The sequence below is a fragment of the Opisthocomus hoazin genome, chromosome 1, assembly GCF_030867145.1.
Source record: "Opisthocomus hoazin isolate bOpiHoa1 chromosome 1, bOpiHoa1.hap1, whole genome shotgun sequence".
NCBI classification, from domain to species: domain Eukaryota; kingdom Metazoa; phylum Chordata; class Aves; order Opisthocomiformes; family Opisthocomidae; genus Opisthocomus; species Opisthocomus hoazin.
Window position 1 is genome coordinate 77,154,761 of NC_134414.1, and position 18,639 is coordinate 77,173,399.

At 38.1% G+C, this 18,639-nt stretch overlaps 1 protein-coding gene across 2 annotated transcripts in view; it reads left to right on the forward strand.

Annotated features, from left to right (window-relative positions):
* Nucleotides 1-18,639, forward strand: part of REV1 (REV1 DNA directed polymerase) — a 61,537-nt gene that overhangs the window by 10,799 nt on the left and 32,099 nt on the right. For both annotated transcript variants that reach the window (XM_075426788.1, XM_075426792.1), the window contains exons 2-6: nt 4,223-4,289; nt 5,107-5,239; nt 7,050-7,218; nt 14,290-14,439; nt 16,534-17,246. In XM_075426788.1, the coding sequence (XP_075282903.1) occupies nt 4,233-4,289; nt 5,107-5,239; nt 7,050-7,218; nt 14,290-14,439; nt 16,534-17,246 (1,222 nt within the window). In that variant the 5' untranslated portion in view covers nt 4,223-4,232. The remainder of the gene's footprint in view (nt 1-4,222; nt 4,290-5,106; nt 5,240-7,049; nt 7,219-14,289; nt 14,440-16,533; nt 17,247-18,639) is intronic.

Here is an 18,639-nt window from a genome sequence, read left to right on the forward strand (position 1 = left end):
GCTTCACTTTTGAAAAGGATCGCCCAATAGAAATTTGAATTTTAGTTAAAGAGCTCTGTTTTGTAGAACGGTAAGATTTTACCCATTGTATGTGGTCTAGAAAGAGATGCAGGGCCATATTATGTTAATTTTGATTACAGGAGTTCTTAACTTGGCTATTTTTTTTCTTGAAAGGTTGTTTGTCTTGCACTGAAAACTTTGATTCTATTCCTAGGAATACTATTTCTACCTTTACAGGCCTTTGTGCAGTGTCAGAGTTTGTTAGAATTTTTTTTTGTTTTTTAATTGCTGAAGATTTCTTTGTGCTCACAGGTTCAGAATATGAGCATTTTCATCTGGGTAAAGGGTCACTTTATAGCTTGTCCTTCAGGCTCTAGAGATACCCTGAAAACTAATAACTATGGTGGTTTACTTTCACAAAGTCGCTATGCATCTGTGCTCTTGAATTGGTGAAAACAGGGAAAACTTCTGAAACAAGTGAGATACTATAATCGCAAGAAAGATGAACTATTGTCTGAAATTGGCCTGCTTGTGATGAGTGTTTAACTCCCCTGCTTTGATTTCCTCCCCCCACCCCGCCCCTACTTCAAGAGTTCTTTACAAAGCATTTCTCTTAGTCATGCCTTCATTGTGATTCCTAAAGAGGGAGCATCGTATCATCCTTACATTTCTTATTTCATGAACCAATGAGCTTCTTTCAAATCTTGCTTAACTTTTCCTCTAATATATCCTGTGCAAGATATCTCTCATGCTCATTTGTTCCTTAGGTTTCAGCAAGGCAGCTGTAGAGGTTATCTTCATTCTCAAGGAAAAATTCGCACTGTAAGCACAAGTCTTCAGCAGTGGGGATTCTCCATAGTCCAGAAACCTTGGTTAATCATTCAGTTCCTGGGACTACGAAGGGGAAATTATTCTCCCAGGTTTTCATATCAGCATCAAGAAAATAATCCACGACTCTTAAGACTTGAGCCAGAGGCATCTAGTAATCACTGAAGTACCATGTTTCTAACTTGTGTGTTTAGAATTTAAGTGGACTGGCTGAGTCGAAAATCACATCTGCCAAGGAAATGCTAAATCAGTATCAGATGTTATGAGTAGGCATTACAGTCTAGCTTCTCTAGTTTTGCGGGCTGTAGGAAGACAACTTTTGAGCAGTTGATATGTCATGTTTTTAACACACTAACCTAAAGCAGTTTTGGTTTTCTCATTTCTCCTTTTAATCAAACTAGGCACGTACCCATGATTCTGATTTTGATTAGCCCCACTGATTGTGGTGTTCTGATCTAATGGCATTTAGACTAGAGATCTTCCTTCCTCACCTTCCAGTGTCCTGAATAAAAAGTAAATGTGTTTCAAGGTTTCAGAAAAGCTTACTCTCATAAAGCCAGTTCTTCAGTTTATCGGGCAGTGGATATTTGAGTTTAAGCAAGAGGTTGACTCTATAGGGGCCAGAGTAACTACCTGTTAAATCCTGTCTTTTCAAGAACTTGGTGGTAGGAATATAGAACATCTTTGTTAGACTGTTGTGGTGACTTACAGTGTGTGTTTCATACAGTCTTGGAGGTTCTTTGTTTTTGTTTCAGAGTTTCTTTTTGTATGAGGTTTTCCTTTTGATAGAATCATAGAACAGGCCAGATTGGAAGGGATGTGAAAAGACTATCTAGTCCAACCTTATGGGTAAGGAAGCCTAGATGAGATTATCTAGCACCCTGTCCAGTTGCAGCTTGAAAACCTCCAGTGATGAGAACTCTACCATGTCCCTGGGGAGATTGTTCCAGTGATTGATTTTTCTCACTGTAAAAAAATTCTTGCTTATATCAAGATGAAACCTCTCTTGGTGCAGCTTGTACCCCTTGCCTCTTGTCCTCTCCATGTGACTCCTTGTGAAGAGAGCGCCTCATCCTTTTTGTAGCCAGCCTTTAAGACTTGTCATCCTTTATGAAGAAGGAGAAAGTGTAATCAGTAGTTAAAATTCTGGTCTCTTACGAGCTCATACACTGATACCTATGATATCTAAATACACTAGATGTTATTTTCATGAACAAATTCTTTTTTTCTTGAACTTACACTTTTCTATTTTCTGGAAGAACTTCTTAGCCAGAAGTGATAGATTTGAATTACAGTTGACTTCAGCTGATGGAAAAATACAAATTTTCCATGTGAAAGAAATCATCTAGCTATTTCCAGCATGTACAGTCCCATACAGGAAAAAAGTCTATTTTGTATTTCATGTGGTCATCTAGCTCATCTCCTTTCATTTTTCTCACTACTTCTTAAGAGTTCTGTGATATCTATTAGATATAGTCTAAACCACTACAAATTAATTTCAGAAAGCACAAGGTCTTGGAAATTTGTCTCCAGGTAAGAAATGCAGGTACCTAGAGAGAAAATACAACATAGCGAGGAGGGATTGCTTTGTTTTGGTTGTTGATGTAGAGCTCATCTCCTTGACATGTGATTAATCTTAGTAAGTATATACATGTGTGTAGGTTATGTATCAAATTACAGCAACCAGAAGAAGAATAGAACCAGGTGCATCATGGGCTTGTGCATTTGCAGGGGTCCTGAAACATACAACCGAAGCCTGTCTTTTCAAGGTGGTTATACCTGCTTTGACTATAATTTTGTGGTTGCCTAATTTGGCACTTTTGCAATATTTTGTGAAAATGATCGTATTTACGAAAACTTCCCTGCAGCTGTTTCTTGTTCTGCAGTCAAACATGCCTGCAATCCAGGGTGGTTTAACTGGATTTCATAGTATGCCTGCTTGGTAGCTCTAGAACAAATCAGAGTTGAGACGAAAGCTAGAATTCAACTTTCACCCGGGTTCAGGGGAAACAAAATTTTAATGTGATAAATGAGACAGTCTCCAGAACAGTGCAGCAGAAGGCCTAGGTAGGAAAATGACCAAAATGCATTGTTATCTCAGTCCGCAGCTGTATGTGCTTTTTGGTGGGCTGGAGACTGACTGAAGCTTCTGTGCTCTGTTACTGGATGATGCTGTGGATAGTCCAGAGAATAGGCATCTTCTTAAAAGCAAACAAGGATGAAAAAAAACAGTCTGCTTCCTTCTGTGTATTTGCTGTAGTTTTGTGCATTTTTATGGACGGTAAAGGAATAGAAATTAAATATTTAATAAAATAAAGGTGACTGGCTTACATCTATTTCCTTTTAGTTTCAGAGTCCTGTCCTCAGTTTAGAGCTGATAGCCCTTAAAGACAAAACAGTGTTTTTATTTAGGGAACTGGTTAGAGTAGAAAGTGAGAGATGTAATAGCAGGCAGTGACCTCATGATTTTACTGTATCATTAATCAGTATTTTAAAATCAGTGTTACAACAGCTATAGTTAATGTGAATCACTTGGGTGCAGTGAACAGTTGGCCACAGTCCAAAACGTTTCTCTTGCTCTCCACCAGTTCTGTTCTAGCCAACTAATAGCTCATCAGGGGACACTGCTGTGTACAGCTCCTGGTCCAGGGATAAGTGTCTTGCATAAAGGAAAACAGCAATTTGGCTGGTTGGGTATATGTATTTATTATTAACCAACACAAACAAACAAACAATCCCAAAGAAACAAATCACAAACCTAGCTATAGATCTGCTAGATCATTTAAGTAACTGGCTTTTCATTGATCATAAGATGCCCTTTGTTTTGTTTGCTTTTATGTGATGTATGTACTTGGAGCAACAAGTGTTTAGGCGTTTTATGGTTAGCTGTAAATCCATTGGTGGAATAAATACAGTCTCTAGTACCAGGAGGTGTTTGCCTGCATCCCACCATGTAGATAGTATCAAACAGGAAATAAAAGATTGTTCCTGACTTGGGCAATATTTTGCATGAACGATAGCAATTATATTTAGGAACCTTTTATTACTCCTTATTTATAGGAGATGTGTGATGGACAGCAAGAATTTAATAAATCATAATGGAAACTGAACGTTGTAATGAGTTTTTTGTATTCTGGGTGAATAGAACAAAATGTGTATGTGTGTGTTTTGATACATAACAGGAGCTACAGTATGCATTACTACAAAACTGGGTAACTAGGTTTTTATGCAATTTTTCATTTCCAGGTTAACTGGTAACTTGTATACTTCTGTAGAGCCCATTGAAAAATGTAATCTTTGTGATAATCTGTAGATGCCCTGTAATGCATCATTGAAATGCCGCTGATGATACTACTAAACATCTAATTGATCAAGCTCTTTTGTTTCTATGCAGAAGCTTCAGTATGAGGCGGGGTGGATGGCGGAAACGGGCTGGCGATGGCGATGGCTGGGGAACATGGGTATGTTGAAAACCAAGTGGCTTTTGGTTTTGGTTTTTTTAGTTGTTTTTGTTTTTTAAAGAGGTAAATGGCACTGTGGTTAAAAAGGGTTTACAGTTTTGTTATATGTGGTAAAGGTATGCTATAAATTAAATCCTTTTCCTTCACTTGAAAGCACATAATTAAGTTCAAAAGAAATTTTAAAAATTACCAGGTTTTGAAGTCTTCATTCGCAACAATCCACTAAATTGCATTATTAAGAAGTGCAGGCACTTATTTAAATCACCATTTAAAAACTAAACTAAACAATTTTAAAACTATTTATGGTTGTCCCCACCACATTCTGTATGGTTGGACAGACAATAACTGAGGCACCCAGTTTACAAAAATATTTACAATACCACTGTCTCATGTATATTTAGGAACTGAAAATACATGGAGCTTAATGAATATTCTGTACATTGATTGTTTAGGCAATGAGCCTCTGATTTAGCATCCAAACTTGCGTCCTTCCCTTATTTCTTTTTGCTTCTTTCTTATTCTATAAGATTTTTTAGTATAGATAGAATCTTTTTCTTATAGACTAAAATAAAATAATGATGAAATAAATCCTGCCATGTCCAAGATGCAGTTGTCTTGTAGGTAAGAATTTAGGGTGGAGGATTTGCTATTTTTCATTTGGAAAAACAATAAGTCTTTTGTATGTCAACCAAAATCAATTTGAAAGAATGCTGCCTACCTTTCCAGTCTTATAATTGACCGGTTTCTGTCTGTAAATGTTAGAAAATAAGACTAGCATCATGGCATTTGTTTTGTTCTGTTTTACCTTAAAAACTAGGGTGGGTACATGTCGGCAAAGGTTAAGAAATTGGAGGATCAGTTCCGGTCAGATTCAGCCATACAGCACCAGAGGGATGGAAATTTATCAAGTATCTTTAGTGGAGTCGCCATCTATGTCAATGGCTTTACAGGTGAAGCCTTTATTTTTTTAAGGATCTGTTCTGTTTTGTTCTAGTGTCTCTTTATCATCCTAAGTGGAGTAAAGAACTGTAAAACACGTAAGTTTGCAGTGAAGTAAATGCATAACAATTACTGTATAAATTATGTATATTATGTTCCTTTGTATTTCATTATGAAGGTTTTCAATATAAAGTCAGATTTAGATTCTGACTATAAAAATTACTTTACTGAATCGTCTGCATGAATGGTCGCTGACAGAAACAGGAGTAATTTTTTCCACCTTTCTTCGATCTTATCTGAAGTGAAACCTTTTAACTTCCTCCATACTCCTACATATATTATATTTTTAATTTTCGAAACTATTGATGATTGCATTGGACTTGGAGTGTATGCACTAAATTTACGTTAGGGTGGATATGTTGGGGGTTGACTTGCTCAGAATGGCATAATGCTTGAGACAGTGAACCCAGTAATAGTGGAAGGAGGAATGAGAAGAGGTAAGACATATATATGCATTGTCTGTGGTGGACTGATAGTACACATTAACAGGGGTAAGATTTTTAATCTACCGTACTTACGTTCATGTTTCTCCTGGGTTCTGTAAAGCAGCTTAATAACCTTCTTGAAACTTCCCAGAAGCCTTTTTCAGGGACCTATGCCAGGAATGTTGTGACTGTTACATAACTGATGCGTGCAGCTTCTGTGATGCAGAGCAGTACTGGTTTGAGCACAGGGCTCAAACAGACTGAAAAAGATGAAGGTGGACATGTTAAACTATTAATACATCTGAATCAGTTATTTAATACAGGCAGTTTCTTTAGTGAAGATCCAGTATTTGCATATTCTTCAAGGTAGTTGTTCCTAGATAGAGCTCTGCAAGATGGTTGTCCAGAAGGCTGGAGTAGGGAAGATAACACTTGGAGAAAATGTGTGCTATTTTTAGTTAAAAGTTAAAGGTATGATGAAGTGTTAGAAATATTTTGAGAGGTAACAATAGGCCACTGGAAGGAATTGTAACTCTGTTCTTTAAAAAAAATTCTTCCTTCCTGTATTGATAAACTTTTTTTTTTTTTTTTAGTTTCTTGTGCCATATATGCTATTCAGAACATTGTCTTTGTGCTGACATTTGTGCACTTTTTGGTGCCACCGTGACACCACTGCAAAGGTTTTCCAAAAGCTAAAACTTTTTTCTCTTTTTTTCTTCCCCCCCCCCCCCCCCGCATGCAAAATAAGTACTTTTTTTAACATGATTGCGGGGATAAGAGATGTTAGTTTTTAAGGTATTCTCTGTTCCCTGTCACAGGTCAAGAGTAGCCTAGTAAGGAAAGAGTGAATTAACTGCTTCAGTAAATCAGAAATTGTATAGTAGGAATTCTGTGCTGTTGCTAAAACCTTTTGATATTAATTCTTTCCTATTACTTCGGGGTATAAACTATTCTCACAAAGTCAGGTGAAAAGATAAGTGAGTTAACCTAATACTTGATTTTGTGTTACGTTGATGTAAAGTGTTTTTTAATGTAGTTTAGCATTAAATCTACTCGAGTATTTCCCCCCCTGCCTCCACCGTGCATGTTGTGGAAGGATCCTCTATAACAAGTAGAATGTTTACATTTTGAATCAGTCTCTTCAGGAACACAGTTTTCTACAGTTCTTCAGAAATGCTTTTCTGATTTGTTCTTTGAAGAACTTGTAAGGTTTTTCAGGAGAAAAACAATAGTTTGTACTCTTTCTGATTGTTGCATCATGTTTCTCAATTAAAGTTGTTTTTCTTACTGTATTTGCTGACACAAAACATGAATATTTCTGGTTTTAATTTCATAGATCCCTCAGCTGATGAGTTAAGACGGCTAATGATGTTGCATGGAGGCCAATACCATGTGTATTATTCCAGATCAAAAACAACTCACATCATAGCCACAAATCTTCCAAATGCCAAAATAAAAGAACTGAAAGGAGAGAAAGTAGTTCGGCCAGAGTGGATCATGGAAAGGTAAGTTTAGATCTACTGCTTTTGGAGATTTCGCTGTTTAGGAAAAAAAAGAATAAAAATCTGGAGAAACAGCATTATAGAAAATTGCATTTTGAGATTATGGTTTAGTTTAAAATAAAGCTATCCTTGCAACAAAGTAAAAACACCACTGTTACATTGAAGATATGCTTCTTAGTGATTGTTCCTTAAGACACTTAACTAAGAACATTCATAAAGTCTCAGGCATATCAGGAAGCCAAACATTATCCTGTTGATTCCATTTAATATCTAATCAATTGACCATCCTTCATCTCAGTGTGTTTAAATAAGTACCAGATGATTGTTTTTTAACTCTTGCCTTTTGTGTTGCATAAATTTCATTTTGTCTGTAAATAAAGTAGAATGTAAATTGAAAAGCATTTTCATAAAATTTAATTAATCCATCTAAACATTTATCAGGTTGTGAGTTTGTAACAAAACAAAGACAAAATAAAAAAAGCACACCACAAGTTTTATTTAAAAAGAATTTATGTTATTTGGTTTCTCTATGCACTGGGATATAAAGGATCAACCCAGGTAGTGCTCAGGTCCTTGAAATAGATGGTAGCCAGGGTCAGAGCAGTTCATCTGGCTTGCATCTGTCTTCCATCTGAGGAACCCATGGGAAATAGAACAGGCAGGAATATGTTCTGGAGATCATTCTGTCGGTGTCATGCTATTCTTAAGTAGCCTCTTTTCCTAGATGACCAGCAGAAACAGGCAAGGAATTGTTCTGCATACATACCTGTAAAATCCTAATTGCAGTTCCTGTTTTCAGTTTGCTGATTTTCAGTCCTTTGGATTCAGCTGTTTCATATCATGTATCTTTAAGGTAAATTTTTTAAACTTTAGTCAGAAATGATAGGTTCCTCAGTTTGGAAAAAACTTCAGGTACATTTTTTTAAACAGTTTTAGGGCCTCACCCATGAGATTAAGGACTTGGAAAATTGGTCGTAGGTGTGTGTTTATTTGAAAGATGTGACTGTTTTCACATTAAAGCTCGTTACGATTTTAACCAGGTTGGAAGAATCAATTTGTATACATTCAGTAGAGACTTGCTAGAAGCTCATGTATGAAATCTCCTAAAGATATCCTATGATGTCTTGTATTCAGATTCTGCATCTCCTGGTTCCAGAAGGTTGTACTGTAAAAGAAGTCACAAGATCTGAGTGTAGACAGATGCATGGGGTTGGGCATAAGGAGACAGGGAACTCAGTGTCTCAGTAGAACAGGGTTCATGTCAGAATCTGGAATAAAAGCTAATTTCACAACAATCCTTCGTGTTCTTTCCCTTCCTCTCAACAGTATTGAAAAACACTCGTTGATTAAATACTCCATCTCTGTGTATGGAATACCAAATGATGTTCTCTTCAGTAGATCAGTTGGTGAAAATCAGTGCAGTGGATGTAGAGGTTCCAAATTTGTTGAATATTCATGTGCACACCATATTAGTGCGATATGATGGGTTTGGATTTTTTTAGTTTGGTTAAGAATCAACCATAAAATGTTACTGTCACAAATTTCTGGTAGAGCAGTGTTGTTAGATCTTCAGTCTTGTCATCCACAGTTGCTAAATGAAAAGGTCGTTTATCTGTGGAGCTTTGATTTATTTCTTTATGTGCACACATTATGATCTAGTCCATAATTACATGATCACATGCCATCTTTTTTCAGTATGGTACCTGCCACGTTCTCTTCACAGAAAAGACTGAATTCACAGAATCATAGAATGTTAGGGGTTGGGAGGGACCTCTGTGGGTCATCTACTTCAATCCCCCTGCCAAAGCAAGGTCTCCTAGAGCAGGCTGCACAGGACCTTGTCCAGGCCGGGCTTGAATATCTCCAGAGAAGGAGAATCCACAACGCCTCTGAGCAGCCTGTTCCAGCACTCCGTCACCCTCAAAGTGAAAAAGTTCTTCCTCATGTTCAGCTGGAACTTCCCATACTTCAGTTTGTGCCCGTTGCCCCTTGTGCTGTCGCTGGGCACCACTGAAAAGAGTCTGGCCCCATCCTCTTGACACTTACCCTTAAGATATTTATAGGCATTGGTAAGGTCCCCTCTCAGCCTTCTGTTCTTCAGGCTGAACAAGCCCAGCTCCCTCAGCCTTTCCTTGTAGGAGAGATGCTTCAGTCCCCTCTTCATCTTTGTAGCTCTCATCTGGACTCTCTCCAGTAGCTCCTCATCTTTCTTGAACTGGGGAGCCCAGAACTGGACACAGTCCTCCAGATGGGGCCTCACTAGGGCAGTGTAGAGGGGGAGGAGAACCTCCCTCGACCTGCTGGCCACACTCCTCTTAATGCACCCCAGGATCCCACTGGCCTCCTTAGCAGCCAGGGCTCACTGCTGGCTCATGATGAACCTGTCATCCACCAGGACACCCAGGTCCCTCTCCACAGAGCTGCTCTCCAGCAGGTCTGCCCTGAGCCTGTACTGGTGCATGGGGTTGTTCCTCCCCAGGTGCAGGACCCTGCACTTGCCCTTGTTGAACTTCCTCAGGTTCCTCTCTGCTCAACTCTCCAGCCTATCCAGGTCACGCTGAATGGCTGCACAGCCTTCCAGTGTATCAGTCACTCCTGCCAGTTTGGTGTCATCAGCAAACTTGCTGAGGGTGCACTCTAACTCTTCATCTAGGTCATTGATGAATAAGTTGAAGAAGACTGGGCCCAGTACTGACCCCTGGGGAACACCACTAGTTACAGGCCTCCAAATAGACTCGGCGCCGCTGGTGACAACCCTCTGAGCTCTGCCATTCAGCCAGTTCTCAATCCACCTCGGATTTTCCAATTCAGTGCAAAAATTTTTTGCAATTCAGGTTGCAAATTGCCAATTCAGTGTCTTGTTTTTTGCTTCTTGTCTCTGTAACCCTGTTCCTTACTTTCTGCATGTGACTCAAATTCTTTGCTGATAATGGAATGAATAATTAATTCCTGTCTTTTATGGGTGCTTCTCACTATAGCATCTGTCTGCTTTCCAAAGATTAATGAATTTACCACAGCACTTATTACAATGGCTATTATTTTCATTTTTTTTGTTTGAGATCCACCAAAAAGACATTAAGGTAAAACACCAAAAATGTCAATAATTTGGAATATGCCATGTGAACTGCGTAAGATAAGATTTTTCAAAGATATTTATAAAAGGATGACAAGGCGTATGTTGAAGCTTATTGCTGTATTAAAAATTTTGCATATTCTGAGCTGTGAACATTCTGAAGTATGGTCTAAAGTCAGACTCTCATAAACCTGTTGTTAAATGGAAGTAGCTGTAGAATTTTAGTTAGTTATCATCACATAGAGATCCTGTGGTAAGAGTAGTTGCGAAATCCAGTACTGCAGAGTATTGTGTGATTGCTTTGGCGAGAGAATCATTCTTTCTGCACTCCCCTTGTTGGGTGTTTTTGCTACCTCTCTGTTTCTGGAACAAGTGAAGGAAGAGACTTGCAGGTAGACCTCCTTGCTATATCCTTCTTCCTCTGTTTCAAAAATACATGACACAATTATGTAGCTTGGAAAGGTTGTAGTGCAGTGTCCAATGGAAGCCAAGTTAAGCTGATCTGAGAACTTGACTTTCAAATTTGAATATTCTTCTAACAAACGTTCTTTGATATTAACAATAAAATCACTTTTCAGAGATTGAGGACAACTAACCACTAAAATGAGCTGCCAGTAGAATTTGTGGATTCCTTATTTTGATTTTCAGATTGAGTGAATGTTTTTCTTTAAAGATCTGTGTTAATGTAACACAAGTGTGAAGAAAATAGTTTGAAAAATTATTTCAAGTAATAACCAGAAAAAAACCCAAACAATTAGTGTGGTACATCACACTTCATTTTCTTTTCCTGATGAGGATTCAGAATGCAAAATATTTGAATAAATAAAAGCTACCAGTCTTAAAGCCATACAACTTTCAGAAGAGATGCTATATTATTTTAACACAGTAACTTCCTTTTGGAAACTGTAGCAGAGCATTGAATGGGAAGGAGATAGCTTTTACAGCTGTGTTGGAAGCAAATGGAGCAGGTCTGCTGTTGAATGGTGGGGCAGCCTCATGACAATCGATATGAAAAAAGTTGAGGTACTCAATATTGCCTTTTTTCAGTGTTTAGTGGCAAGGTCTACTTTGATGTCTTGAAGGCCTGTGTGCCTAGGGGCAGAGTTTGGAGAAAAGAAACACTGTCAAAGGTATAGGAAGCATAAATTGTGGTTCACTTAAGGAAACATGACATATACAACTCTACAGTACCAGGTAGAATGTGTTAAAGGGAGCTGAAGAACCTGCCTGATAGCAGTGTTACCCCACTCTCTGTCATCTTTGAAAATTCGTGGCAATCAGATGAGATTTTCCAGAAGACTGGATCGAAGGCAAATGTCGTGCTTGTCTTCCAAAAGGGAAGGAAGAAGAATCCAGGGAACTGCACTGTGATCAGCCTCACCACAGTCACTGAAGGCTATGGAAGATACCTTCTTGGAAGCTCTATCTAGGGTGGCAAATCATGCCTGAGCAGCCTGGTTGTCTTCTGTGGTGAGATAACTGGACAGCGAGAGAAAATTAGATATCATTTGCTTTGACTACAGTAGGGCTTTTGACACAGTCCCCCATTGCATTCTTTTAATCAAATTGGGGAGGTATGGATTGCATAGTGGGCTGCTAGCTGGGTGAAGAACTGGCTCATACAGTAGTGGTCAGTTCAGAGTTGAACTGGCAAATGGTTGCAAGTGGCATTTATAAAGGGTCGATACTGGGGCAGATGCAGTTTGATGTCTTTGTTAACAATGTGGACATTGGTGATGCAGTGAAAAGTACCTTCAGCAAGTTTGTGGATGACAGCAAATAGAAGGGAACAGCTGATATACTGGAGAGCAGGGCTGCCCTTTGGAGAGTCTCAGCAAGCTGGGGGAATGGGATGACAGAAACTTCACGAAGTTCAACAAAGTCAAATGCAGAGTCCTGCACATGGTGCAGAATTAATTCCATGCAACCAGACAGGCTAGGGACTTACTGGCTAGAACACACCCTTGTAGGAAGGACTTGATGTTCCTGATGGACTAGAAGTTGACCACGGAGCAGCAGTTGTGCCCTTCTGGAGAAAAAGGCTAGCAGCATACTGGGCTTGCATTAGCAAGACCATAGCCAGCAGGTCAAGGGAAGTGATTCTTCCAGTCTATTCTGCACTTCTGAATCTGCGTCTGGAGTTCTGTGTCTGATTTTGGTCTTCTCAGTACAAGAAAGATACTGAAAACTGGAGTGAGTTCAGAGGAGAACCACCACCATGAATGGGGTTCTGGAACGTGATATATGACAAGAGTCTGAGGAAGCTGGTTTTGTTCTGCTTGGAGAGAAGACTAGGAGGGGATCTGATTGTCTTCCGTTACCTATATGGAGGTTACAGAGACTGTAGAGAGCCAGATTTTTCTTGAAGATGCACAGCAAGAGGACAAGAGGTAGTAGTCGCAAGTTGCAGCAAAGAAAACTTTGACTAAGGAAAAGATTTTTCACAGTGAGAGTAAGCAGTGGAACAGGTGCCTGGAGATGTTGTAGAATCTCTGCCCTTGGACATACTCAAAAATTGGGTGGACTCAGCTCTGCGCAACCTGATCTGACTTTAAAGATAACCCTGCTTTGGACAGTGTTTGGACTAGAGACCTGCAGAGGTTCTTTCCAACCTAATTTTTTTAGTGATTATGAATTCTGTGATCCAGGGGGTGTGGAATGGAGAAAGACGTTGAATGATGCATCTAAAATAGGATTCTTATTGCTGCTTTTTAATACAGTTTGAAAAAAAACAAACCAACTGTGTATTGATCTAGTAATGCAGCTACTCCAGTAGCCATTTTTAGGGCTGTGTTTACTATCCCATTCCCATGGAAACCTTACCGGGTCTCTGTGTATATGCCTAACTAGTTTTAATTCATTTAATTGGGAAATGCAATCTCCCACTATATTCTTCTCTAATTGCAGCAAAAAAGCTCCTAAGGGCTTTTGTTCCACTGTCTAGCTCCCTTGACAATAGTGCAGATTTGAGCTAGTTAAAAAGCACAAGAGAAAGTATTCAGGTATAGAAGAACGGAAAAACAGTATCCGTCTCTAAGCTAAATTATCTTTAAAATTTTGAATCCAGTTGTATCTTCAAAACTGAATGCTGATATTAAGCTTCTTTGATATGAGAGAGGTTCCTCTGCTGTAAGAAGTTTCAGCATCTCTGACCCAGTGTTCAATATGAAGAATTGTATATGAAGAAGAGGTGAAGTATAGGCTGGGAAGGCTGTTACTTCTACTGCTAGCAACAGGCGTTGGGGTGGAGAGATGAAATCGTGCTGTGGTGTATTTTTGAGAGGATTCCACTTCGAAGTCCATGACTTCCCTAAGGAATTTGGCAGTTACTGAAGTACAACTGCAGTTTCAGTGGACAAAGAAAAAGAAGAGAGATACAGTGGAACACACAGGACAGAACTGAAATGATTCTGGTAGATATTTTTGGAAGGTCTATTTGGAAATACTGTCTAGCTTTCTTCGATGAATTTTCTCACAAGAAGGGGTTATTATCCTTTTGGAATGGAAAAAGTAGTTCATCTTTAATAGTGAACCACATCTAGCTGACCTTCAAATTCTACCCAGATTTGCTTGGTACACATGCATTTGCATTGTTCCAAGTTAAAGATCTCAGTCAGCATTGTTCAGTTAAAATAACCTGGACCACTCACCAATTATTTTTTTTTGACTGGGCATTGTTTATTTTGGTTTTGAAGTTAAGTATTTGTGTTTTGTGTGTGTCAGTTTGAGAAGAGAAATGGATGTAGACAACTGACCAACACAACCGCGCAAGTACCTTTTGCGGTATCAGTCATCATAGCACAAATTACTTTTAAGTTCAATCCACTTAGTAGTGGGAAGGGGGTTGTGGAAGGGACTGCAAGTACGTATAGCAGAACAGCAAAAGGTAATGACCAAAGTAATAGTTTATTGTACATGAGGTATTTTTTTAGCATAGAAGGTGGTTTGTTTTTTTTTAAATGCCTTAAGTAGTAACCTGTTCCTTTTATTTTTTGTTTCAGCATTAAAGCTGGACGTCTCCTCTCACACATTCCATATCAGCTTTACACCAAGCAGTCAAGTGTTCAAAAAGGTCTCAACTTTAATAGCATATGCAAACCTGAAGATGCCATGCCAGGGCCAAGCAATATAGCTAAAGATCTCAACAGGGTGTAAGTGTTTCTGATCTTGTAATGCAGATGCTAATCATTGACTCATAATGGATTTGCATTTATAACTGTATAGCATTTTAAAAATTCATTTCAGCTTTAAAAGAGGGAGGCTCTGAGGCACTGAAATTTAAAAATAAAGTATAGCTATGTAAGTAGTTCAGGACAGAACTACAGTTACCTTGACTCCAAGCCTTGCCTCTAGTCTTTGGACCACAGTTTGCTTGATAACATGACCTAGGAGTCCCAGGATATAGTATATCTGTGTGGAAGCAACAGACAGTCATTAAAGGATTCTGACTAGTGACACTGAACAGTAGGTCTTTATCTCAAGAACAAAAAGCTGGTATGATTTGATTACTTTTGCTAGAGGTGCCTAGGAACAAATATGAATGCATGCTAGTTGTTAAGAACTTTCTTTAGCTTCTTTTAAAAAAAAGTCTCAGCATACCTTATGTATGCTAACACCAAGGTTTAAGTCACGCTTGAGAGAGAAGATGGGTTAAAATATCCAATTACAGTATAAAAAATTTTCCTAAGAGACCTGAGAAGGGAATAGAAAAGAAAGCACCAGAGAGACTCTTAACTGGCAGAGGAATTGGAATTTGGAAAGAATCCTTCTACAGAATAGTCTCTTCGAGTGGATTTTTTTTTTTAAGAGGATTCCTGCATTGTTTTCAGAAGCACATGTTTGTTGTTCAGAGGCAAGAATTGTAAAATTGTAGAATGGTTGAGGTTGGAAGAGACCTCTGGAGGTCATCTGGTCCAATGCTACTGCTCAAACAGGGCCAAACAAGATGCTATAATTTCTGATTTGTAATGGTGATCTGTGTTCTTCCATGGTCCACTGATTTATTTAAAATCCAGTTCTGCATAATGCTGAGGAGACTTTACCATGAGTATGATTTGTCTGTATTTAGGAAAAATAAAACCAGTGCCACAAAATTAATATCTTAAGCAGTATTTCTTACCTGTATTTATACAATGAGTAATACAATCACTCTACCTCTTACTATTGCACTCTTAATGTTTTTTAAATGAGAGGAATATTCAGACTTCCAAAAATACCAATTTAGTCTGAAAAGCATGAGTTTAAAAGTCTGCCCTATCCCCTGATCCTAAATATATACCACTGGATATGCCACTTTCAACCATGCAACTCATGAAAAATGTTATGTTTAATGTAATTTACGATTGTGGTAATCTTAACCAAATTGTTGTCACAGTTAATTGGCTTCCTGGTTTCACTGGTGTACTGGATAGCTGATTATTTCCACCTTTTCTTTGTGTACTTGAATTGCTAGCTTTGGGATTTGGGAGTGATGGTTGGATTTTTTTCAGCAGCTCAAGAGTGTGCACAACTCTTGAAGGCTTTAGTTTTAATTCCACTTAGGGTTTGTTACAGAGTTAGTTTTCTGAATGAACGCTTTGCCCCTGCACTGTCTGAGTAAATGTAAATTGCCAGTGCATTTGTGGCAGAATGCTTTGGTTTATGTGCTTAAAAGATGAAAAGTAGTTTGTCTGGAATTTTGTCAGCTGTTTTCCTTGAAAGAAGATCAAATGAATCTAACGCATTAATCTAAAATAATTTTCTAAAATATGGAAGTTTTCTATGTATACTTTCTTTTTTTCTCTTTTTTTTTATTGCTTGTAAGTAGATGAACACATCTCTTGATAAAAAGATAACTCCTTCTGATGGTTTGCATATTTATGCACCATTCATGCTGTCCATGGCCACACAGTTCTGTTGACAAATAAATAATGACTGTAATTCGATTGGAGACTGGTGGTCAAATTATAGGCCTTGGAAATAGCTTTTATAATGTGAGCATGATTTTGGTCACTCCCATGTAAACTCTTGGTAGTGCTGCATTAAAAATACACCAGATCTGTGAAGTCTTTCATACAGCAATACAGTTTTTTGTGACATTGAGAGAACATGGCTCAGAGTTGGAGATAATTATCTTGAGAATGTAAAAACTACTGAAGTATATACTGATAACAATTTGGAAGATAAATACTTAGCACTTGAAATGACCTGTAAATGTGCCCTTTTGTAACAAAATCTATGGTATTAAATAATCGTATCTGTTTCAGAAATCATATTAAAAAGTGTGAGATAGAAAACGAGATCACACCCAATGGAATAAGTAGCTGGAATGAAGAAGAGGAAGAAGAAAGTGACGATTTTGGATTTACAGAGCTGGAGCAGATCCTTCCCGGATGGAAACAAAATGGGATTCAGTCTCACAAAGACAGCGCTGCCATTTTTAATGGACACACACACACTTCTACCAGTGCCTTAAAGACACAGGATTGCTTGGTGCCCTCTGGCAACGGTGTTGCAAGTAGGTTCTCTCCAGGCCCTGTGCAGGAGGAGGGGAAGACTGAAAAAGGCATGGTTGACTTTAGAGACTGCACAACGCAGCAGTTGAAGCAAAGCAACAAAAATACAAACTTTTCGTGGAATCCACATAGGACTATGACTAATTCATCCTCATCTTCATCTTTGCACAGTAATGCTAAAATGAATGGTGCTCACCACTCCACTCTTCAGGGGCCTTCAAGCACAAAAAGCACTTCTGTACCTACTCCTAGCAAGGCAGCTTCCTTACCTGTGTCCAAACCTTCAGATTGTAGTTTTATTTCTGACTTTTATTCACATTCAAGACTGCATCATATATCAACATGGAAGTGTGAATTGACAGAGTTTGTCAACAGCCTGCAGAGAAAAAACAGCGGTGTCTTTCCAGGAAGGGAAAAATTAAAAAAATGGAAAGCAGGCAGGTCTGCACTTAAAACTGACACAGGTAGATAATTGTTTAAGAAGGTTTATGTTGAGAAGGTGCTTGTACATTAAATGTGTAACTGAAGCTAAGTAGATTAGTATTCAATATTCACATTACAGTCAGGCTATCTGGAAAAGCTTGGTGACTTTGATGCACTGAAAACTAAAGGATTCAGCTGCATTTGATTTTGATTGTTTGGGGTTTTTTTAATTTAAATTGTGACTTAATGTGATACTCTGGTCTATATGCAATTCCTCCTTGTAGAAATAATGTTCCAGACTTTACCAGGATACGTGGATTGATCGAGGGGAACAAATACTGTATGTAATCTAAATACACAAGTCTGTAGTTGCTGTGTGAAAATTTAAAGAGAAAAAAACAGAAGAAAAAACGTTGCTGCTTATAGTTCAGTGTGAAGATTTAAAAGATGAGTATTTGGAAGTGAACTAAAAATGAAAATTATTTTTTTGTTAGTAAGAGTTTTATATACCTCTGGGTCTGTTTAAACGGGTAGCAGTGTCATACGAGACTTCTGAACCTGGCTTGTGACAGGGAAGAGATGTTTTGTGTCTTTTAACGGCCAAAATGAAAATATGTGTAATTCATGAGAGACAAAGTGTTGCAAGTATAGATGAAGTATTTTACATCTTTAGAATCTCTCATTTACAGTCTTATTCAATTAAAAGACTAGCTCTGTACCATCAAAGAGTGCTGTAAAAATAATTCACTTGTAATAGTATGAAAATATCCTTGATGATAAATTACCACATCCTAAAAAAATATTGTTAGGTAAATAAATTAACTGATTCTGTATTTGTGCTAGGACATCCCAGTTATAAAACATGTTAACTTATGAACTACCTTAATGTGTGTTTTTTCCATCAAAATATGGTATAAGCTAATATTTTTTTAGTTTCTCTTTGATTTGGCGTAGAGTATTCAAATAGTTAATGACTGTGTTTCAGTTGACAAGTAGCAGCTTAAGCATTAACTTGATCACTTGCTTTGTAAATAGGCCCTTTACAAGACAGTCCTTATTTTTCAAAGAATGAGTTCAGATGGTAAATTATTAAAAACAGGAAGACATTTTTCTGGTTACTCAGTAGTTAACTCAGGTGTTAAGCAGAACAATACACTTGATGTATTGAAGTATTTTTTCACTATTACACTTTATGCATTGTTCAAATTAAGGGTTTTGTTGTTGTTGTTAAATATAACCTCCTCTGGTAGGTCAGCAACGTAGACACGCAGAACTGAACTTCTGGAATACCTGACAGAAGTATTTCTGTTGCTTAGCAGCGTTAAGTTTTTCAGTCTCTGGTTATCTTCCTTATCTTTGCTGAATGTTTGCGTGAGTGTAGATACAGCAATGAGAAAATCCATTTGCATGAGAGGTTTAAAACTTAACGTCAGT